Below are 24,206 nucleotides of genomic sequence, written 5' to 3'. Positions count from 1 at the left end.
TCAAAAATTAGAATTAGAAGCGGTTGATTTGCGACATTTTAGTCATTTAATGCGGCTAAATTTATACATTTTTTCTAAAAAATGTTTGGTAAGGTAAATAGAAGCTGTTTTACACCTTCCCACAATAGGAAAACACAAACAAAACTTAACAAGTTCGTTTAAACCCTTTGTCAAAGTCACCACTTTTGCTCTATTTTGGACACACATAGACGGCAGTTGGACTACTCGGTGTTTATACGACTCTGCATTGGAGATGTGCGTTCTATTCTTTTTTATTTCTGTGGGTTTTGGGCAGTTGTGCGTTCTACCCTTTTTTATTTCTGTGGTTCTACCATAGATACCTAAACCAAAGATACATAAACAATGTATCTCTGTTTATGTATCTCTGCCTAAACATATGTTTCTACTCTTATTTTATTTCTGTGGTGGCCATATGTTACAAACTGATTTCTATGTTCTTTGATATGTTACAGACGACACGTGACAAATGCAGTATTGTTTTTATTTTGATAAAAGTGTACTGTACACAAATGTCCTGTTTTTTAGCATAACTCGTTAGTCAGTCAAATATACCATAATCTGTATAGATCATATTAACAAAAGTGAATATTTTCGCAGGGCAATGCAGTTAGATAATACGAAACGCATTTCTAAGTGGTATCATGGTGGACTTGCATCAGCAGCTGCAGCATGCTGTACCCATCCTTTAGACTTGTTAAAGGTAAAAACTTGTTTTAAAAACCTAAATAGTGAATAGTAATCCCTGTTATATTTGTCCAGGTGCATCTACAAACTCATCAAGGAACCAGAATTGGAGGAACACAGATGGCGGTTAACATCATTAGATCACAAGGATTAACTGCATTGTACAATGGATTAAGTGCTTCTGTTGGCAGACAGGTTGTTATGTTGTATTATTAACATTGGCGTAGAGTTTTGCAATTGCGTGGAAGTAGGGCAAACACACAAAGACAATTTAATTGGGATCAACGGCGGACACTGGGGGTGCCAGTGGGTGCGCAACCACCCCCAATAAAATAAACAATAGAAGTGCTAACTCGCGCGCTTAAAATCTCTACTGCGCGCGAGTTAGGCTGGAGGACATGCGCACTTAAAATATCGTAGTTACGATCAGTAATTCAAATGGAACAGCTGATGTTAATTAACAATAATCCGTCATGCGCAGCAGGGCTTCATAGTTGTGTTAACCGAGGGTAACCAATTTCAATTGGAATACGGGAATTTCCGTATGCGATTGGTATAAACGCGAGAGCGAAAAATATTAATATTGAAGGAAGAGGAGCAACTAAAATTTAGTGTTGCTTTTGTTGAACAATTTTGGAGGAAGGACCAACGTGAATACTAAACGTTTACTATGACACACATAAATGCTATGCTACGATGCACGTGGACGTTAAACTACGACGCACAGCTAAACTATGACATACGTAAAGGTCAAGTAGAACGCATGCGCTTCGCACCAACTATTTTATATATCAGTGTATTATCTGCGCATTTTGACCGATAACGATTATCGGTGAAATGTAAATTTAGGCCAACCTCTAGTCATAGGCATTGATTTTTTTAATGAAATTCATATTTTTTGTGGTGACAAAACATTTTAAAACGGCTGCGGAAAACGGGTTGTAAACAAAGAGAAAACATTCGACCTTCGCGTGTGGGTGCACGTGCCTCGCGCGTGTGTGCGGACGTGTTATCAATAGTTTAAGATAAATAATTTTATTACAGATAAATATTTATTGTAGTATGTTTTTCAAGCAGGGTTTTAGAAAAAAACCCTTATCAGTGATAACGTCATCGTCCGGATCGTCGAAAAGCGTCCGTAACAGAAAAAAATTATATTTATATTAAAATTAACTTTCTTACGTCCGGCTAGGGATGCACATTACAGAATTTCGAATCCGTGAGATTCGAATCCTTTTGTATCCGAATCTAATTACGGGATTCGGTATTCTGTTTAATGACGTCATTACACGTCATCTTATATACTATATTAACAATTTTTGAAACTTATTAACTTTGAAAAAAAATATTTTTGTGTTTGTGGGACTTTCGAGAGTAAACGTTTCGTAACGTCTTTTCATAGCCTGCTATACGTTTCATGACGCAAAAACTACTCAATAGTACAATTTTTGATCATTTTACAACTCAAGATCCAACAAGGCTGTTATGAAAGGGTCAATAAACTGACTTTTGTGGGTAAAAATTTTTTTTCTTATAAATATAAAAAGATTCAAAATTCTAGATTCGGAATTCTAGATTCGGAATTCTAGATTCGAATTAAAGTATTCTAGGATATCCTAGAATACCTAATTATTCTGTAATGTGCATCCCTACGTCCGGCCAACAATATACCTTTTGGTTTCTTAGTTCAGTAATTATTGACGGTATAATGTGCGCTCTATTTTAACCGCATCGGTTACCCTGCGAGAACACCCGCGAATAGCTAAAATGACGAAACGTTCGTGCAAACATTAAAAATATGCATTTTCCCAACACCCGCTTTATTACATTGAACACAAATCCTGTCACATGGAACCTTTACATTTATTTAAACGACGTATGTAAATCGGTAGAAACAAATGAAAAGTTTTACGCTCGTTCATCATGGATTATAAATGTAAGAATGACTACTAAGTCAGAATACTTTTGAAAAATTATTAAAATTTTTGAAAACAATTGTTGTTTCAGCGCAAATTGCAACATGATAATACAAAGTATCGTCCTGGCCGAGCTTGGACAGTGGCCAAAAACAAGTCGTTTTTAGGCACCGCGCGAAAATCAGAGTTTCGTAAATACCAATTGCAAGATATCGATTTTACCAATAAAATATGTTATTTAAAATTTGTATACACTTGTTATTTTATAACACTGTTTTAAAATCCAAAAGATTAAACATGTTATATAAATCATATAAGTTATAAAACACAGGCTGCTCGCTAATTCTGCTTTGGTTGCATTTTGTCGTTTTTCACTGGAATAAATTCACAACGATTGCTTCGCTTGTTAGGTATTGAATGTATGCTACCGCATGCGTTTTCTTTTGTTTCCTACACCGGCGCAGAGCGTAAAAATGTGACGCTTATACCCACGATGTTTCGATCTCGTGGCTGGTTGGGCAGTGGGCACATTCCTTCCAATTGTTATGTAATAAAACGTTATAATTAATATTTATGTTGTAATAAGAACTTGTGAAGTAACAATTGAACGCAAAATGTTCAAGTTGCAGCACGGCAAGGTTTGTTACTGGAGAGATTTCGTTACCTGATAATTACGAACACGCGACAAACAAAACACTAGATCGCTGCTTTAACAACCTTTTTTACCCCCAAAGGCGGCCACACCAGACTGTGCCTTTAGTCAGTAAGACGGTTTATAACACGATTTGGTGGCTTGGGTGACAGACGCACGTAAAACATATTACGTCCAGATTTTCAATAAAATTAACCGATCACCGTCCGGTTTTACAACTTTTACAATCCTGTTTTCTTCATGTATACTTTTATTATAAACAAAGCCCCATTGTTGCGTGTTCAACATACTTTATAAAAGCATGCGTATGGTGCATGCCAGTTATAGTTTAAAGTCCATTCCCAACGAAACAATAAGCTGTATTTCGTCATAATGCCATTTTTAATGTTGCAAAACCATACGGTGAGACGTTTTTGACCGTAACGAACGTTTACTTCGAACTAAATTAATCGTGTAAATGCGACGGCGCCAATACAGCGTTAGGTTTTCTAACACGCTGGGCATTAAAACTGGGGTGGCATGCCACCCCTGCCACCCCGGAAATCGACGTCCATGCCTCTAGTTGTCTGCACCCCAAAATATTGACCAAGTATCCGCCATTGATTGGGAAGTATCTTAAGGCAGTAGTTAGACCTTCTATGTGACAGGAACGCTTATCGCAATGTAACATAGTTTAACTTGCAAGTGTAATACCGCTCAATATTTTAGTAGTCTGAAACTTATTTACTGTGCCGGCTGCGTAACAAATCTAGAGACCGAGCAATATCATTTTTTTCACCGATACCGATATTTTTAGCTTTTACCGATATTTGACGCTATAGCGAAACATATGAAATGATCAGTATTAAACAAAACTAATACCTGTATTCAAGATTAGAGACCGACTGATATAAATTTTTTCCACGATTTAAATCAGTTTCCAACTCGTTTAACTGAAGATGAAATTAATGTGGGGAAAATGGGTAAATATTGAACAACCATTTGATGTATGTATGTTATTGCTACCAAGCATATTATAAGTCAGAAAGTAATCTTCTGGCAATTCTACATTGGTAACAAGGGTGAAATGAGAATCATTTTTAGGCAAGATAAACTGAAAATATAGTACATCAATTTTAATAACAAAAAACTGCCCAAACATAAATTAAATCTATAGTAAATAATAAAAAAATGGGTTTATGCAAAAATAAATACAAAAACTCCTAAACTAAAAGCTTTAAAAAATTACATTGCCAGAACAAACACCAACAATTCAGTATTTATGAGTAATTGAAAGAAATAATGGAAATACCAACCGATTTATTATAAACTTCTTCATTCCTGACCGAAGTTCTTTGCATCGCATCTATGTCTGCTTTAACTGAGGCAAGTTGGTTTTCATATTGACGCGTTGTATCATCAAGTACACGATATTTTGTAAATTTCAGTTGCCGATAACCGATATTTTAATGCACCTAAAAATCTTGACTGATTAAAACAAAAAAATCTGATATAGCTGATAAAAATCAACTAACAGGCTTAATTATTATTAATTAGTTATTGGTGAACTTGTGATTGGTAAATTTGTAATTTTTTCGAATAAATTCCATTAAACAAACATTATATTTATCAGCTAATGCAGTTTATTTGTGTATCACGCTGACGCGTAAAGACGCGTAAGTGACCTAAAGTAACCTCCACAGTACACGCGCCTGATAAACATGACGTGCGGTGGACGCGTGATCAGACACTTTGACCTAGTTTAATACGTTAGATTTTTACGAACGAGTTGAATTAGGTATACGAGTGAGTTTAGGTTTATGAACAAGCTATCGCTCTGCATTAATTCTTACATAAAAACGTCATTGGCCGTCTGGTTACTTAGTGCCAAAAATATCGGTCATTTTTTGCTCTTGCCGATCGGTAAATCACTAAAAATGCGGCCGATATATCGGCTAACCGATAATCGGTCGTGCTCTAATTATAAGTTAAAATTACATCTTCAGTCCTTAACCAGCATACACCACAGAAATAAAAAGAGCAGAACGCGCAACTGCCCAAAACCGTGATACATTTTTTTTTCTTTTTATGTGACGGCCAACGCCCCCATTTCGCTTGGTCTCCATCGTAAAAGATAGACGCACAGTGTTTTTTTCTGTATTTCAAAAACAACACCAACTAATGGGTATAAGGCCCGCCACTGCTACCATTGTGAGTGTGATTGTCATTCGACAAGACACTTAACAGCAATTGCTCAAACCCAGTGATCACTAATGGGTTGTCCAAATTATCAGCTAAGCAAAAAATAAAAAAAATCCCACCAAAAAATAATAGTCACCCACAAAGTAACATACTTGGTAACTCGCAGCTGTTAAGGTTCAGGAAACATGAAGCTGAAGCCAGTGGTATATCGACTGTTGTTTTGTGGCGACACGAGAATAAAGCGTTACATATATTTATAATATGCAAAATTCCTCCGTACAGTCTGCTAATTCCTGTAGAAGCTCGCAGGGGTTTATCACTAGGGATGCACATTACAGAATAATTAGGTATTCTAGAATATCCTAGAACACTTTATTTCGTGTATTCTGTTGCAGGAATACTATATTGCAAATTTAGCGTAATAATATTAAAAACAACGTTTGTTACGGTGTTTTGTGACTATTGTTAAGAGAATTTCCAACAAAAACTAATTAAAACAGTTAAATATTACACGGTACACAATTACTTTGTAGAAAAATAATAAATTAAAACCAAAGTATATGGAATAAAGAGGCAGATATAACATTAGCCAATTCTTTGATAAATTCGCCATCTGCGTTGAAATTTATAAAATCCAATGCCCGTTAAACAAAATTATATTCTTTCCTGGGAATTTGCTCTACTTTTATCGCGTATTTACGCTAAAACTATTAAATTTATTTTTGTTATTATTTAACTTTACGCCAAACAGAACAGGATACCAGGCAATTTTACATTTGTGTGTGAATACTTTGTCGGCAGACATATCGGCCGACAATCACTCTCTCCCATCGGCAGCGCCTTTACCGCTTGTAGTGTGAACCCGCCTTAATAGCGACAACTCTAAATACCACAATACAGCACATACAGTACATACAGCACATTTTTTTCCACTAATACTGATATTTTTTTAGTTACGATACCATTATTTGACACTGTAGCGGTGCTGCGGTACATGTGAATAGTTCAGCATTAATCAAAATTACAACTTGTATTCAAGATATTGCAAGTTATGATAAAGAAAATGTAGATTGGTCTGCATTAGGGATGTGCCGTGCAGAGCCCAAACTGAAATGCTTGTGCCCGAAGACCTCTTTTTTGATGCTCGGCGCTCGGCTGAATACTGGGCCGAGCTTTATGCTATTGCTATATATAGAGTTGCATGCAAGAGCGAAAAATATTAAAAAACAAAAAAATTAAGTGACTAAAACAGCCCTGGAGACTGACGTCGGCAATCGGCAATTGTCGACGGTTTTGCCGACGCATTTGGACAAACCGTCGGCAGTTTATTGCCGAGGATGTAGAAAAAAGCAAATAAAAATTTTTTTAAACAAAATATTTACATATTGCAGACCCGAAATTGCAAAAATTACGGGCGATAAAAGCTAAAAGTGAGGTAATATAATACATATAGAAGTCGTATATAGCAAATAGAGTTAGGCGCACCGATTTCCTAACGCACCTACGCGTTGACTATATGACGTCATTAACGTCTTGTATACGTGCGACGCATAGGTTTTTTTCGGGGGGAATTGGTAACACGACCTTTCTCACAGCTGTGTGTAAAATAAATGTAATTTGCGGTAATAAATAGACTAGATATGTTCCAGAAGTAGCACTGGTTTGCGGTGAAAGAGAAGACGTAATGCAGCCCTTTTTAATATTTCAATATAAAAAAGTTTAGGAATTTATGTTTTTTTATTAAAAATCAGTCTAATCAGATACGAAACGTTGGGCGCTCGTGTTATACGATACCAACTGTAATTCGAAACGGGCAAATTCACGCTGACGTTGCGATTCGTGACGTCACGCCCGGCCACTCGTCTTTTAAATCGTCGGCATATTGCCGATGTACTTTTATACGAGTCTCCTGGGCTGCTAAAAGATATCGAGACTAGTCAGCGAATTACAAACAGCTGGTGTCCTATTACAGCCGATGTCGAATTACACAAGCGCCCCATGTTTCCGTATCTAACTTTAAAAAAAGTTAAAAAAAAAAAAAATATTTTTGAGATTTGTCTTAAACATCACATTTAATACTTTATCCACAGTTGACGTATTCAATGACAAGGTTTGCGTTTTATGATGTTATGAAACCTTTAATGATAAAGAAAGGCAAGGACCCAACGATGGCCCAGAAAATGTTGCTTGCTTCTATTGGAGGTATAACTATCAGCAAGCTAAGTTTTTTTGGTATAATGTAACTGTGCGTACTTTATCACCGGTTAAATAGCAAAGTGGTTGGTGCCCTTTTGCCGCTACCATTGCTTGTGTGTTTTTGGGCAAGACAATTTGGGTGATTAGCCCAACCTAGTGTTAACTAATAAGTCACTCACATGCAAGGGCGGACACTGGGGAGTGCTTGCACACCCTCCCATAAAATAAACAATGGAAGTGCAAACTCGCGCGCGCCTAAAATATATCCCATGTGGGTTTGTCTGGAGGATGTGTGCACTTAAAATATCGTAGTTACGATCAGTAATTCAAATGGAACAGCTGACGTTAATTAACAATATTCCGTCATGCGCAGCAGGGCTTCATGGCCGTGTTATCCTGGGGTAACCAATTTCAATTAGGAAAAGGGGAAGTTTCCTTATGCGATTGGTATAAAAATAAACCCGAGAGTGAAAAATATTAAAATTGAAGAAAGAGAATCAACTAAAATTTATTGAGTCAAGCGAGCTTGTCTATGTTTAATGAATTTTTGTTCATTGTGGATGTTTGCTTTTGTAAAGACGAATCGCACGAGATGAGCGAAGCGTCAATCGTGCTTTGATCAGGGCAGGACGTGGGTGCGCTGCGGTCCGAGATCTGCACGAGAAATCGTTGGCTTGAAGCCAAAACGCTGTTTTTTTGGAACATAGGAGAAAAGATAGGAATACTAAGTGGTTGACAATGTAGCTTCTTATTAACCCACATAAAAATTTCTGTTATTAACAATTATTACTATTATCATTTTTTTATATGATTTCTGCATCTTGCCACCTTGGAACTCACAAAACGCGTCTTGCGGTCTTTATCAAGCAGCGTTTGAACGTAAACCACGTGTTCTGTATGATTTTATTTAGCGGTGCTTTTTTGACTAAACAGGTACGACTCGCGTAGCGTTTCTCCTTGAAAACGTCATTATCACTCGGCTTAGCCATCGTGCTAAAAAATATCTTTTTCACACGCTTTGTCTGGATTCAGTAGAGACCGACCGATCTAATTTTACTATTTTATATATCAGTGTATTATCCGCGCATTTTGACCGATGCCAGTTATCGGTAAAACATAAATATCATCCGACCTCTAGTTGTCAGCACCCCCAAATATTGACCAAGTGTAAATCTACATGCTGTGTTTAACGTTATTGGCAATCAGGTACTCCTGGTTGTTTTGTTCTAGGTTGCTTCACAATGCAAATAAAGCATTATAATTGCAGGTTTTATGGGTGGTGTGGTTGGCACACCATGCGACATGATAAACGTACGAATGCAAAATGACATAAAACTTCCAGTTGAATTAAGGCGAAAGTAAGTAGTATAGCTTATGTAATGCAGTACCTTGTAACCTTTTACATGGGCACATTTTTTCAAACATTTATACAATATTTATTACCAATAATGAGTAAATTTTTATTTTCATTTATTTTCGGTTCTTCCAATAATGAATAAATTTTTGTTTTCATTTATTTTCGGTACTTATCAAAAAAGTTTTGAAATATTTCACTCATCGGCGTAGAGTTTTGCAATTACGTGGGAGTGCGGCGTACACGCAAACACAATTTGGTTCAGATGTATCTTAACACAATGGTTTGACCCTTTATGTGGCAGAAACACTCATCGCAATGACTAACATCGTTTAACATTGCTCAATATGAAATATTGCTCAATATCTTAGTAGTGTGGAATTTATTTACTTTGTTAAGTGCATAACAATTCTTATCATGTTAACCTAAACGTATATGTAAGTTGCCTATTCGTGCATGTCTGACGTAGCAAACAGCTATTTTTCATAAGCAAAACTTTGTTTTTACCCGGAAAAGTATAGCAAGTTGAAATCGTCGTTGTAATCTGGCTTTGATTGGGAAAAGATGAAACATGATTGACACGTTTTTAATTAAGTTCATGAGGAGCGTTCAGGACCGCACAAGAAATTGTTGGTTTATAACCAAAAAGCACAATTGGTGGGCAGCTGAAGAAAGTTTGTTAAAAGTATAAGCAAAAAAATAAAACACCACTGTGAATTTAGTATATTTCACATGATTTTAGTAATCTGTATTTTTTAACTGCAATCATATTTTTTTGTTCTCGTTTAACTGCAATCATAAGTTACGGTTTCTTGTTCATGATTGCAGGTTATTAACCAATATTTTTTTTGCCCGATTTCGTTTTTACATGCCTAAAGCACAGTCGCAATCAAGAAAAAAAGAGAAATGTTCCTATAATAAATACTCCCATATCCCATGCATATTGTGCGATCGTCTTTTCTATCACATGTAATAATGCTAGTTGTTCCAGATTCTTTTGTTTCTGATTGATCAATCAGAAAGGGTGTGATTGCGGCATATTCACAGACAATACGATGTTATGTTGTAATAAACATGATTGCGCAAATAGAAGTCAAATTTTAACACATTTCTTTACAAATTAATCTGTTGATTGTCATCGTCATTATATGTGTGTCAGCATGTGCATTAAATAAGAGTAGTGAATTCCTAAACTGGCAGGAGTTCCGCTCGCCCATGCTCTCTGCCACTGGTCCCACTGCTACTGAAAGTTGAATATTTTGTGTGGTGTTAGTTACCCAGGTTTAGAATACAATTATTGTTGATTTGTAATGGGCCATTTAAAATTAAAATCCTCTCAGAGTATTACCTAATTAAGTGATCTAATAATTCCAACTTTAACTGTTATATATAATTCCAACTTTAACTGTTATATAGGCATTTAATATTAAATAAAGTATAATATATTAATTACAGTTATAAGCATGTGTTTGATGGCTTGTATCAAGTTGCTACTAAAGAAGGTGTATCAACCCTTTTTAATGGAGTTACCATGGCATCTACTAGAGCAGTTTTAATCACGAATGGTCAGGTAAAAATCTTAGGGATTTAGAAATAAAATTAAAAAGTTTAGTTTTACGATCTGTTGTTTTTTACAGCTTGCATTTTATGATCAAATAAAAGAAAATTTACTTCAAACTTCATTTTTTCAAGACAATATCATCACACATCTTACAGCAAGTATGATGGCAGTAAGTCTTTTAATCTGTTTTAGATTGAAGGCACTATTTTGATTTGATTTTGGTCTTAAAAATAAATACCAAGCTTATTTTTATAGCATTAACACTGATTTAACCATTATATTTCTGTTATAATATATTACATTTACTCTTTAATTTCACTGAAATCCAGTGCCTTCACGCTAACTACTAATAGATTTTTTTAAGGGAACTATTGCAACTGCCATGACTCAACCAGTTGATGTTATGAAAACGAGACTAATGAATGCTAAAAAAGGCGAATATCGGGTAATTAAATTAATATTTATATGGATTTTACTTAAGTAGTCTAAAACTATGGTTAGAATTGTAATGAATTGTAATAGTATTAAACTAACAGTGAAAAATCAACATCTTGTCAACTTGTTTTAAAAGTAGTTTGAACAGTGCAATTATTAAAAAGCAAATAAAGTACACAACTATTTTAAAATAAACATCAATGAAAAATATTTTTTTTATTTGCAGGGGATTTGGGATTGCGTCGTGCAAACAGGAAAACAAGGACCATTGAGTTTTTTTAAAGTAAGTTTTTTAATAATTTAAATTTCAAGTTCAACTTACAATACTGCTTTTTTAATGATATTGGTCTCAAAAACTAAAAATTCAAGCTTCTTAAGTGTTTACCTATGAAACCAAATATTAAAGAAAGGGTTTTTATTTTAATAAAAATTCGTAGTCTTATATTACTAATATTGTTACAATAATTTTACAGGGTTTTGTACCAGCTTTTATTCGTTTAGGACCACAAACAATATTGATATGGGTTTTTAAAGAACAACTACGCTTACGGTTTGGAAAACACCCTGTTTAATAACCACATGGTCCTTTTCTATTTTGTACAGAACTAATACGTGCTTAAAAGATTTGACTTATAATGAATTCCGCAAATCATTTTTGTATAGTGAAATACAGTAATGATCGGATGCTAAAAAAAGCAAACTGTTTTTTTGCTTGCTTAAGATGGAATTTTAAATTTCATGAAATGCCTCATACTTTCCATTTAATATATTCTGCGATGCTGTTTTATTTCACTTTTAAATCATGTTGCATTCTTTGTATTGAAATAAATTTGCAGAATTAGGTTGTATTTGTGTCATTCCTGACTTGTATGGCAAGCATATCAGAATTTTTATTTATAAAGAAAAGTGTGCATAAAAGACAAACTAAAAGCCCAAAAATGTCCTTAACAATTCTGGCATACTCGGAGATTTACATAATATACAATGTACTGACTGTTCATTATTATGCAAAGAATAAGAAAAAGTATTTCTAATAAATATATAATGTACGAACATGTCTTTTGCCTCTTAACAATTGCACAGTGAAACTGATGTGTATACAATTTGGCAGTTATAGTTTTATTAAGAATTTAGTATAAAGTATCTCTTGCAATGACAAGCCTCATGATTTCATTGGTGCCTTCTAGTATTTGGTTTACTCGGACATCTCGGACGAATTGTTGCACAGGATATTCACATAAGTAACCATATCCTCCAAACATTTGTAAAGCAGAATTACAAACCTACACATAAATTGAGTTACAACCTGAGATCCAACCATGTCAACATTAAACAAAATCTTTGCTATTATTCATCTTGCACTTGCAGTTACGCAACCACAATCATGGTAAAACAAACTCACATCAAAACAGTTATCTGTTGCGTGTAATTTAGCCATAGCACAAAGTGCTGGAGCATTTGGATGTTTCTCATCCATTGCTTGCGCTGCTTGACGAACTAAAAATCGTGACGATGTTATTTTAGTTGCCATCTCTGCCATACGATACTGAAGGTACTGTAAAAAAGCGATTTGTATAACTTGTGATAATATTTAGAGCCAGTCAATGCTTTCCAACCTCTGACTCACTGTTGACAACACTTTTATGTATAGTTACAAAACTAGATTTATTAATAACTTAAGATATTTTAAACATTTTTGTGTCAGAAATCAGAGGATGAAAAGTGATTCCCACTGTTGGTCTTCAATACCTGATTATGAAGAAGTTCTTTTCCAAATGCTTTTCTGACAGACAAATGATCTCTGGCATGTTCAAAAGATTTCTGTGCTCCTCCAAGAGAGGTGGATGCTAAGATAAGAAAACAATTATTTCAAAAGTATTGAAATAAAAATAATTCAAAATACAGTGTTTCTTAATCTGTCACTCTGGTTGATCTACATCAAGGTTATGTTACCAAGGTTTCACCGGTTACTATCTCCAGTTAATTAAAGCGTATATATCCTAACTAAGTGGATATTACATGAACTTTACGAGTAATGCTTACATATATTAATTCTTCCACCATTAAGACCTTTCATTGCGATATTAAATCCACTTCCTGCTGGACCAATCCGATTTTCTACTGGTACAACACAATCTTCAAAATTAACAATTCCTGTGGGTTGACTTTTCCACCCTAGCTGTAACACAAATGACACGCAGTCATATAATGTAAGTTGGCAATAAAGCAGACAAGTTGATATCAGACCAGTGCGGTAGCACAGTAGTTGCTACCATAGTGGGCTATGTATTCTTGGAAAGACACTTAACAGTAATTGATTCAATCTTGTGGTGACTAACGGCGTAACGGGTTGTCTAAATTATAAACGGACATAAAATTCTTATTGGTGGATAGACAGGGTAGTATAACAGGTTGCAGTCACGGTATGAATAGGTGATCATAAGTATTAACTTTTGCTGTCTTCTCTTTAGCTTTAATTATAATTACCTTAACTTCAGACTTGCCAAAAGTTAAGCCAGGCGTATTTTTCTCCACAAGTAGTGTTGAAATTCCCTTTGGTCCTTCCTTCCCTGTCCTTACCATAACCAGATATACATCACTCACAGTTGCACCACTGATAAAGGACTGTGTAGCATGAAACCAATATAAGTTATCTGTGTTATTATATATAGTACAATGGGGAAAGATGGGACACTTAAGCACATATTGCCAAATATTTCCAAAATCAAAATAGAATATGGTTTTTGGGAAATACCACGAATTAGTACTATCATTCCTTTATTAATTGACACCAATTTAAGAAAATATAATAAAACACACGATGAGTTATTTAGCGATCCAAATTCGAAAACACACAGGATAAGATGGGACAATTTAAAATAATTGTTAATTTTGATTAATAAGTGTATTTATAAATAGGAATATACGTAAATAACACAAAATAATACTGTATGCTTTGAAAATTAGGTCTAAACATTCTTTTTCTTGTCCTACTGCTATAGTTTTTAACATGTTACCTATACATTATATTATTGCATAACAATTGGTAATGTTCGAACATCAATGGATAAAAATTGCATCCTACAAATGTGTATAAACTTCTAATAACAGAAAATTGATTATAACTATGAAACTGGGTATTACTACTCTGTTTTTGGCACAAGCCACTTCTCATAAACTATCACCAAGTGTAAATGACCAAATTTCGAATATATTTTCAAGATATTATCTTTTTATTATATCGGTATCTTATAGCTCAGTGGTTCCCATAGTTTTTTTAGCAAGACCCAAATCAGAGTTTTATGAACACGACCAATGGGTAATCCTTTAGCTGGTGGTCACCTGAAATTTTGGGTTTAAAATGTTTAATAGGCCTCACTTAGCCTGTTCACATGGCCAAAAATAAGGCATACCGCTTTTCAAAAAAGAAAGCAAATTCGGACCAAGTCGCGAGGTGGTCCAGACGAGAAAAGTCTCAAAAAAAAAGAAGCATTTCACAGCGTGCGCGTCAGTTCATATTTAGCTTTAAGGTTGCAGATGCTTGTTTCACTATTTGCAGCGAGGTTTTAGACAATGTTAAGTTATAAACTAGTTGAATATATATGGTTTTCAACCAAAAAAAAGTTTCAGCTAGAAATAATAAGTTTTTCTATCTTTAGAACGCATTTAGTATAAGAAATAGTACTGTATATAGTTTGTACATGATGCTCCTAGTTTGGCAATAAGAAAGGAAGTGTGGTGCTACTGCACAATTAATATTAAAACTGTTATAATGCAGATGTAGTTGAAATAATGAATTTTTAACTAAAAAATTGTATGTTGAAACATTAACTTCGAAATAATATGATCTAAATGGATGGTGGAGAGCAGCACATTAAGTTTGTGTCTTGATCACTACTGGAACAAGAGTTTGTAGAAGGTATGTTTGTATAATAGGCCATGAGTGTGAGTTTGTGTTGTGTAATGTAATACAGGTTGAACATGTGCTTAATTTGTTCTGCAGAAAATTTGTCGACAACACCGGTACATTTAGAAGCAGGATGGAAACCGAAAGAGTGTGTGAATTACATGTATCTACAGAGTGGTTTGTAAACCCAACATTTGAAAAAAAAGACAACATGCATAACATAATATGCAGTACTGACATTGTACATAGTACTGGGCTTGCTTTACTGCAAACAAGTGTAATAGTAAAACATAATGTGTGTGTATTTTGTGTACATATATGTATAATAAAAGCAGTTATCACTTACTTTAAATGCCTTTAAAAGCAGATTCTGTTTTACTTTTGTACATGAAATGCACTTTTGTTATTGTTTGCATGGAGTTCTGTTTTGTTCTGCTTTTCAATAAAACTAAAAACAAAGAACTTGCTATATTACAAATTGATTCAGCAGGAACAAGTTATTTCAATTTATAACATGACTAAGTGGTAAGTTAGAGAAAAAAGTTAGATAATATTACATTTTGAACAATAGATTTTATTACCAAATTAGTGTTCATGGTGGTTTCGACTACTTTTGTTTTTTGGCAGTAGTAATTCTAAATTCAAAATCACTCCCAATTATGTGAAAATATTGATTAAATGCATCGCGTACATATGGGGAGAATTAAAATATTCGATTTCGATGCTTAAGAAAACTGGCCAAGTTTGGAAAACACTCTCTTTCGTTTGGCCATGTGAACGGGCTAACTGGGACTCTAAATTGAAATATATTTACATTAGCAGTATTCTGCTACTTGTAGTTAACCTACCGAATTTAACAGGCTGTGCTAGTTTCTTTGCCATGTAAACTTCATATATATAACGTTAAACCGATATTTTTTGTTGTTTTATTCCAAAAAGTCATTTTGAACCCTGCCTATTTTCTTCATGCTTTTATCTCAGTGTTTTTTTACAAAACTAAAACTAGTTTTATGAGACAAAATCAAACTCTACGAAATATTCAAGGTTGTTTTATGAAGTTATGAAACTAGTTTATTCGTTCACACACGCAAACTAAAAAAATTCTTCGGTTTTACTATGATTTAGCGAGCATCAAAAAATAGCACCTCACTATTTCGCATTTTTTTACCTGTTAAAAGTATACTGTTTCTATTTGAAATATTTTTTAATATTTAAAACAGTAATCATCTTTGCACGCGTTTTATAAAGCAGTAATAATACTGTCGAACAAACCTTATTAACCTTATTTTCCTGATTATCATTAAATAGGGGTCCGTAAAAAGAAAATTAAAAAAAGTCTCTTCTGACAAAGTGTCACATCTTCCCCCACCCTACTATATATAATTTTACGATATATTAAATACTATATCATGCCTTGGACTATATATTACTACTATATATTAAAATAATATCATGCCTTGGATCCATTTAAAATGTAGTTATCACCATCTTGCTTTGCACTTGTGATCAAAGCAGCTGCATCACTACCACTGCCTGTATAATATATATATTAAAATATTACATAGATTTAAACTAAAATAATTTTAGTTTCTTATGCTTTATAAGTTATTACAGATCAATTCAATACATCTTGAGTGATCAAGTCGTGACCTATTGGTTACCAGGTATGCAAGGATGAATGTTTTGGTAGGTCTATTGACTAACAATTTGGACAACCCATAAAGATTATTGGTTTAAAGCAACAACTATTACACATTAGTTATTACATCTACATGTCTTTGCCAAAAAGCTTCAAATTTGTTGTTAATCTAGTTATAAAACAAACATTCTTCAGCATGGCTGTGAAGTTTGGTCTGTAGCATTGATTGCCTAATTTTCGCGACTTCAGAAGATTAGGTACTTTTTAACACATAATCATTCTTTTTTATATGGCCAACCAAAAAATAATAATGCTACGACAGATAACCCTGATGTCTTGTTGCCAACAAGTTGTTGGATGCAGAACATTGGTGAAATAAAGTTAACTTATTATATCTTGGAACAGCAATTTTCAAGCAAATAATAAAGAGCTAAAAGTTATTTATATTCAGTGGCGGAAATAGTTATTCATGAATGTTTGTCATGATTTCACATGACCAACAATTCAGCTGTCACATCAATCACTTCAACAAAATATGTTATTTCTACTCAGCCTTTTGGGCTTAATTTATAAAAAAACAAAGTATTTTTAGTTTAGGAAAATAAAACTGTAAAGTTTATTAAAATGCTCCTTAGCCAAGATGTATTTAGTATTTATATCAACAAGAAATTAATAATAACTCTGTTAACAGTATGTATAAAAAAGTTTAAAAAGATAAAATTTACAATCTGCAATTCTGGTTTATAGTGAAAGTGCTTTAATTAACTTTTTAAACAACCTGGTTCTGTTAAACAATACGATGATAACTTTTCCATTGCAGTAAGGGAAGGCAGCCATTTATTCTTCTGTTTTTCATTTCCAAATGAATCCACCATCCAAGCGACCATACTGTTGTAACAAAAAAGTTTACACGCCAACTAATTCCCAACTACCTGCATTAATTTTTCATCATGGGCGCCGATCATGGGTATTCGGGCATGCCTAAGAATATTTACAGAGTATACGGCATACCCAGTTTCTAACTTAAACATTCTCCACCAATTACCAAAGTAGAAGAGTATTACCTTACGCGTGTATGAAGTATTCATTTAAAAAATATCAAACTTTAACCTGATTGCAAACAGGAAAGGCAAAGTTACACCTGTTTTTTTGTATGAATTGCTATTATGTCGTAATTAATTGCCAGGTCAAACAATAGATATTATGCTGCTACGAATGCACACGCGAATACTCGCAGAAAGAGGTACATATACACGGCAGTACGGCACATATTCAAAGATGAATATGAAGACATAGTCAATGGGCAGGTGCGCTTCATATATCTCAGATATTCGTGTGCGAATATTTATTACGCACGTATATATGTGTAGAAGACGATGTAAGGTTATTCTTTTAACAATGGAAAAAATGGGATGTGAGAAAGAAACGGGAAGTCTACCTTCTTTTAACTACGCTTTAACGATGTTTTAATTGTCTCCCTATGAACGTGCGTTTTAATTGTTGCAACAGGTTCAGTAGAGCCAACTTTATTTAAACTGATACCGATATTTTGTAAATTACAGTTGCCAATAACTCCCAGATTTTAATGTACCTAAAAACTTCACGAAATAAAACCAAAAAATCTGATACAGCGGATAAAAATCAAACTACAGGCTCAATTACTATTAATTAGTTCTTAGTGAACTTGTAATTAATTATTTGGTTAATTTGTAATTGTTTTCGAATAAATTTTACCTCCCCTCCATTAAACAAACATTATATTTCAGCATTATTTGTGTATTATGTTGACGCTTAAAAAGACGCGTAAGTGACCTAAAGTAACCTCGACGTTACACGTGCCTGATAAACATGACATGCGGTGGTCGCATGATCAGACGCTTTGACCTAGTTTAATATGTTACATTATTACATTGTTACGAACGAGTTGAATTAGGTATACAAATGAGTTTACGTTTATAAACAAGTTAGCGCCCTGCATTAAGTGGATAAAAGTGCCAACTCTTAGTAGCTCAACAACATACGTGACGCAAGAGACCGTGAAGTTGCTGCCGTCACACTTTGTTGCTAATGTCACACGCCAATCTATTCGGGTTTGTGCGAATAGCATTTCTGTTTATTCGGGTTTGTGCGAATCCAAATCTTTTGAAAATTGACACATCCCTAATACATACTTATGAATGCTGATATATGCTGTAGTGCTGACACATCCAGTCGATAGTGCTTCAAATATAACACTCGTAGCCAAACGAGATAAACCAGTTCCTCCATACTTTTCATCACAATACAACCCACCAAAACCCAAATTGGCGCTTCTTTTAATGACGTCTACCGGAAAATGACCCTAATAAACAAAACCTATGAAAAGGCGAGTATGTTTCAGTATATTAATTAAATATTACAAAATAATTTTTTAATATATATATATAATATAAACAAAACATTTTTTGTGGGGCGTAGCTCTGTGAAGTGCGTTCGAAAAATCTATAGGCCTGATTCACATAGTATACCAAATTTGACATAGTATACCAGATTATAGTATATATACCGGCACAAGATTAGAAAAAATAAGATTATTGAACAAATGGAAGCAAGGCTGTTTACCATGACAGCATTGAGCCTTAACCAGCATTTTATTGTTTACAGTTGATGTAACCAGTGCATCACCATCTGATTACAATACCTAACCTGTTCATCCCATTTCTGCATGTTTGGTTCAAGTTCTTTTTTCGCAAAGTCGAGTGCAAGCAACTGAAATTCCTTGACTTCATCAGACAATCCGATAGACACTAAATAATAAAAAATTGGTAAGTGGTAATTTTGGTAAATATTATGGCCTATCGATTTAAAATGTATTTGTTCTGTATGACTGCAGCCCTGGAGACTCGTATAAAAGTACGTCGGCAACCAGTTGCCGACAGTTTTCAAAATACGTCGGCAATATGCCGAGGATTCAAAAAACGCAAGGCCGGGCGTGACGTCACGAATCACAACGTCAACGCGAATTTGCCCGTCTCGAATAACAATTGGATTGATTTTTAATAAAAAACATAAATTCCCAAACTTTTTTTATATTGAAATATTACAAAGTGCTGCATTACGTCTTCTCTTTCACCGCAACCCACGTGTTCTAAATGATTTTAATTAGCGACGCTTTTCGTCCAAAAAGGAACGTATTCTCATACGCCTTTCTCCTTAATGACGTCATAAGCTCAGGCCGAGCTTTTGGTTGAATCTCTGCGCTCAGCGAACCTGAGCTTTTACAACTTCAACACATTCCTATTGTTAACACCAAATTCACGAAACATTACCAACATTGTCTGCTTCATAGCCCAGGTCGAAGTATTTATTGCAAACGTATCAATCCTTTACTTGATCGCATACGTAAAAAGGCAAATATCCAACCTGTTTTCAAGCTCCTGCTGGCTAAATAATTAAGGGGACAATCGTTATTATGACGCAAATAATCAGCGTGTGAATTGCTATTATGTCGTAATCAATTGCCAGGTCAAACAATCGCTATTATGATCCAATGAATCCACGTGTGAATCCTTCCTTACCATTCCGTATTAAACATGCCGCTTGGCTGAGGAAAACATCCTAAATATACAGCAGTTCTACTACTGGAACATATCTAGGCTATTTATTACCGCAAATTACATTTATTTTACACACAGCTGTGAGAAAGGTCGTGTTACCAATTCCCGCCGAAAAAAACATATGCGCCGCACGTATACAAGACGTTAATGACGTCATATAGTCAACCGCAGGTGCGTTAGGAAATCGGTGCGCCTAACTCTATTTGCTATATACGACTTCTATATGTATTATATTACCTCACTTTTAGCTTTTATCGCCCGTAATTTTTGCAATTTTGCATCTGCAATATGAAAATATTTTGTTCAAAAAAAAAATTTGTTTGCGTTTTTTTCTACATCGTCAGCAATAAACTGCCGACGGTTTGTCCAAATGCGTCGGCAAAACCGTCGGCAATATTTTCTCAGAAACCTTAACATTTCCTCTTTCTTCCACGAAAGCAAAATATCTCCTACATACTTTTAACAGCCTTGTTTCAAAGCTTTTCTTTTATTTTATAATTTATCATTTTTGCTTCACTACTTCCTTTTAAACATAAGCTTACCCGCAAATAGCATTTATTTAACTAAAAACAAAGCCCATAAGTTTCATAACCTATATAAAGCACAAGAAGTTAGGCATGTGCTGAGCCCAGCCCGAACTCAAAAGCTCGTGCCCGAGCGTCTCCTTTTTTGACGCTTGGCGCTCGGGCTGAAATCTAAGCCGAGCCCGAGCCTTATGAATATGCTCTCTGGCAAGTAATGAATCGCAACGTCAGCGAATTTGCCCGTATCGAATTACAGCCGGTGTCAAATTACACGAGCACGCAATGTTTCTGTATCTGATTTTAAATAAAAAGCTCATAACTCTTAAACTTTTTAATAATGAAATAAATAAACTGCTGCAACCATTGGGGCTGTTTTGTTGTTGACAGACCCCATTTCCACAAACACGCAGACAGAAAGTGCTAAAACACGCGTCGCATTCAATATTACTTTCGCTAGGAATTGGAACATGTTTCATTCAATTGTTACGTCACTTGTCTTATAACAACATAACTATAAATTAGGACGTTTTATAATAAAACAATCGGGAGAAATGTGCCCACTTTTAACCAACCACGAGATCAAAACATCGTGTATGAGCCTCATGTTCACGCTCTGCGCCGGCGTAGGATATAAAGGAAGACGCATGCGATAGCATTCATTCCACACCTAACCAACAAAGCAATCGTTGTGAATTTATTCTCATGAAAAATGACGTAATGAAACTCCGGTTCTCGTGCGGTGCCAACAAACGATGTTTTTTGGCTTCTGTCCAAGCTCGACAGGGACGATACTTAGTAATATCATATATATTACAATCTCTGCTAGTTCCAATTTACTGATAGCGTCGCTCCTCGCTCTTATATTTGCATTAATTAAAATTCACATAATCGCGATTTACCTGCATTTAAACTAATCATCAGAAGCAAAAATTATCCACAAACTACCAATCGTATAGAAGGAATAAAATGCGATTGTTTTCCAACAATCTCGTTTGTGGTGTACAAATCGTTATGGTTTATCAAAGTTATTCTGACTTAAATATTTGTTACATTATCCACGATGGACATGCGTAAAACTTACACCAATGTTTCATTTATTAAAAAATCGGTTTTAATTTAGTATAAACAATGTAATATTAATCCTAATTTTCCGCATAAAGTAGAACAGATATATTAATGTGCAGAACCAATATCTAAAGTGTTTATATCGCGTCAAAGATAACGATGTTTTTTTATCTGCGTCAAAGATAACGCGTCAAAGATATAAGATAACGATGTTTTTTTATTGTATGACAGACCCTTTTTGAACGCGCTGGTTGCACCAATGGCTGCAACAGTTATAAAAACTTTTTAATTAAATATTTTTTATTAAAAATTACGAAATGAGACGTCTCTTTAACCGCAAACCACGTGTTCTGTAGTATTTTGATTAGCGACGGTTTTTGACTCAATAGGAACGCATTTTCGTATGCCTTTCTCCTTAATGACGTCATAGGTGCTCGGGCTCGTGCCGAGCTTTCGTTGAAGCTCGGCGAACCCGAGCTTTTACAACCTCAGCACATCCTTACAAGAAGTAACTAGAGCATTACACTTGATTTAACTAAATTATAAAGGCTTTTGAAAATAAACTAAGTTCAGCAACATAATCATAAAAATGATCTGTAACTAAACAGCCTTAACCCAAAACATAAATTACATCATCAGAAATGTGGGCAAAGCTGTAAAACATCTGTTTTAGATACTCAATTACCTTTAAAATCAATTAATTTATTAAGTGAATTAAAATAATTTACATACATAACTTTAAAATTAATTTTATCACAAGGTTATTGGTTGGGGTAAAAAAACAAAAACAGAAAAAAAAGACAAGAGAAAAAAGTATGAAATGTTCGTAAAATTTAAAATTAAAATATACCAGCAGCAAGGTACTTAAATATGTAGCAAATACCTGGAATCATAATAAATTTATCATGAAAGGCCTTCTTACAAAAAAAGTTTAGCAAACCCCATAAAAAGTTTTTTTTGTCAATTTTTTGTTTGATTTAGTATTTTGTGTTTTACCGAAAAAATAAATACCACCTAGAATGACAGTTGTCCTTTTTACCCACAAAAGCTGTTTGCGATAAAATGATTTTTTAGTGGGCTAGGGGGGTTGTCCTTTCTTACCCCAAGTAGCCCATTGTTTTTCATTACCCCACTTTACTATAAATAAATAAAATTCAAAGCTGGGACTCCTTAAATGAAAAACAAAATTTGTGAACGAATATAGATGCTCAAATGTGACGGTGTATATATATCACAGAAATAAAAAAGAGTAGAACGCGCAACTGCCCAAACCCATAATACATTCTTTTTTCTATTCACGTGACCGCCAACTCCGTCCCCATTTTCGGTTGGGCTTCATTGTAAAAGATGGGCGCACAGTAGTTTTAGTTGTTTATTTCATAAACTACACCAACCATTCAAGTTTATTAGGCCAGTCTAGTTGTTTGGTAGGTTAACGCTTACAGTTTACCACTTGTTTGGGCAATTTGTTTATTTAATAAATTTAAATAAAAACCTTCAAACGGACGGTTTGTTAAAAAAATATATATATTAGAAAATAGTTGTTTTACCCAATAACTTTAAATTAAGTCAAAAAACGAAGAAAAACTACATAAAACACCCTCAATTCCTGTGACTACAATAGTAAATGGGAACGACCCACTAAAGAGAGAGAGTGTATCACTTTCTCCTTTACAACATTGGAGATGCGCAGTCTATCTTTTTATTTTTGTGATATGTATATATATATTATATATATGTATATATTATATTATAATGTTTTTTATAAATTCACAAAAATGAAGCATTTATTATACCAAATACGATTTTTTGGGGTATTTACTTTGGTAGTTTACAAACTAGAAACGATCAAAGTTAAGTGACCTTTTTTTCTAAAAGTAAATTCAATGGATGTAATTTTCTTTATCTTAGTGTGGCCGAAAAACGGCAATTGTTATAATACAGGTGTCCCGTTCTATACAACTCTCTCCAGCATACAAGTTACCATCTATGTTACTTTGTGGGTGATTATTTTTTATCATGTATGACTGATACTGGTAGTCATAGGCTGTTCTGTTTTTTTAAACTTTGGTGGTACCGTTAGATTACATTTGAGCATCTCTATCTATATGCAAATTTTGTACATATGCCCCCTTATCCACTAACCGCAAACCGTAAATCTAACATATTGCATAATTGGTAGGGTTCTCCACTAGTACAAAAGTTATTTTAATAAATATTTTTCTTACTATCCAATGAGCTTGAATAATCTCGTTTGGTAAAGCTGGCCAAGCATTTGAAGTTATAAAAAACTTTAGCTTTGTTGGTATATTTGTTTGCATAGCTTGCCAATCTTGTACAACTATTAATTACTTTAAACATGATTAACAAAAATATGTTATAAACACTAACACAGCTTAACCGTAGCTTATTATACCTAAATAAAGACAACATATGGTGCTAGTGAAGAGTCTTCCCCCTCACCTTACTTGCTAA

At 34.3% G+C, this 24,206-nt stretch overlaps 2 protein-coding genes and 2 long non-coding RNA genes across 4 annotated transcripts; 2 read left to right on the top strand and 2 right to left on the bottom strand.

The window, feature by feature from the left end:
• The first annotated feature begins 589 nt into the window (after positions 1-589).
• LOC100186682 (mitochondrial dicarboxylate carrier-like) lies at positions 590-11,844 on the top strand. The gene is made up of 9 exons (XM_002125968.5): positions 590-721; positions 781-900; positions 7,545-7,656; positions 8,918-9,008; positions 10,460-10,574; positions 10,642-10,734; positions 10,930-11,010; positions 11,227-11,283; positions 11,474-11,844. The coding sequence occupies exons 1-9, from the start codon at positions 623-625 to the stop codon at positions 11,570-11,572; spliced, it is 867 nt and encodes a 288-aa protein (XP_002126004.1). The 5' UTR covers positions 590-622; the 3' UTR covers positions 11,573-11,844.
• Positions 3,538-5,551, bottom strand: LOC113474188. Its single transcript, XR_003395832.1, has 2 exons — positions 4,569-5,551; positions 3,538-4,205 (listed from the first exon to the last, which is right to left on the bottom strand). It is a non-coding gene; the product is annotated as an uncharacterized LOC113474188 (long non-coding RNA).
• Positions 11,768-24,174, bottom strand: LOC100176464 (isobutyryl-CoA dehydrogenase, mitochondrial). The gene is made up of 10 exons (XM_002126327.4): positions 23,960-24,174; positions 19,232-19,332; positions 18,718-18,887; positions 17,325-17,434; positions 16,364-16,440; positions 13,488-13,625; positions 13,044-13,179; positions 12,750-12,847; positions 12,403-12,555; positions 11,768-12,283 (listed from the first exon to the last, which is right to left on the bottom strand). Exons 1-10 carry the CDS (start codon positions 24,162-24,164, stop codon positions 12,131-12,133), a joined length of 1,341 nt encoding a protein of 446 aa, XP_002126363.2. The 5' UTR covers positions 24,165-24,174; the 3' UTR covers positions 11,768-12,130.
• LOC108949432 lies at positions 14,482-15,147 on the top strand. Its single transcript, XR_001974694.2, has 2 exons — positions 14,482-14,919; positions 15,004-15,147. It is a non-coding gene; the product is annotated as an uncharacterized LOC108949432 (long non-coding RNA).
• Positions 24,175-24,206: the final 32 nt, after the last annotated feature.

This window comes from Ciona intestinalis, chromosome 4 (genome assembly GCF_000224145.3).
Source record: "Ciona intestinalis chromosome 4, KH, whole genome shotgun sequence".
In the NCBI taxonomy this organism is placed as follows: Eukaryota; Metazoa; Chordata; class Ascidiacea; order Phlebobranchia; family Cionidae; genus Ciona; species Ciona intestinalis.
Note: the sequence above shows the minus strand (reverse complement) of the source record. Positions and strands in the feature narration are given on the sequence as shown.

What these genes read in the sequence shown, in the direction of transcription:
- LOC100176464 (XM_002126327.4), bottom strand. Translation starts at nt 24,164, where the DNA reads ATGTTGTCTTTATTTAGGTATAATAAGCTACGGTTAAGCTGTGTTAGT. An exon ending in TTGGCAAGTCTGAAGTTAAG is followed by an intron (nt 13,180 to 13,487) that starts GTAATTATAATT and finishes TTTGTGTTACAG; the next exon opens with CTAGGGTGGAAAAGTCAACC. An exon ending in TGGTGGAAGAATTAATATAT is followed by an intron (nt 12,848 to 13,043) that starts GTAAGCATTACT and finishes TTCTTATCTTAG; the next exon opens with CATCCACCTCTCTTGGAGGA.
- LOC100186682 (XM_002125968.5), top strand. Translation starts at nt 623, where the DNA reads ATGCAGTTAGATAATACGAAACGCATTTCTAAGTGGTATCATGGTGGA. An exon ending in ATCCTTTAGACTTGTTAAAG is followed by an intron (nt 722 to 780) that starts GTAAAAACTTGT and finishes ATATTTGTCCAG; the next exon opens with GTGCATCTACAAACTCATCA. An exon ending in TTTTAATCACGAATGGTCAG is followed by an intron (nt 10,575 to 10,641) that starts GTAAAAATCTTA and finishes TGTTTTTTACAG; the next exon opens with CTTGCATTTTATGATCAAAT.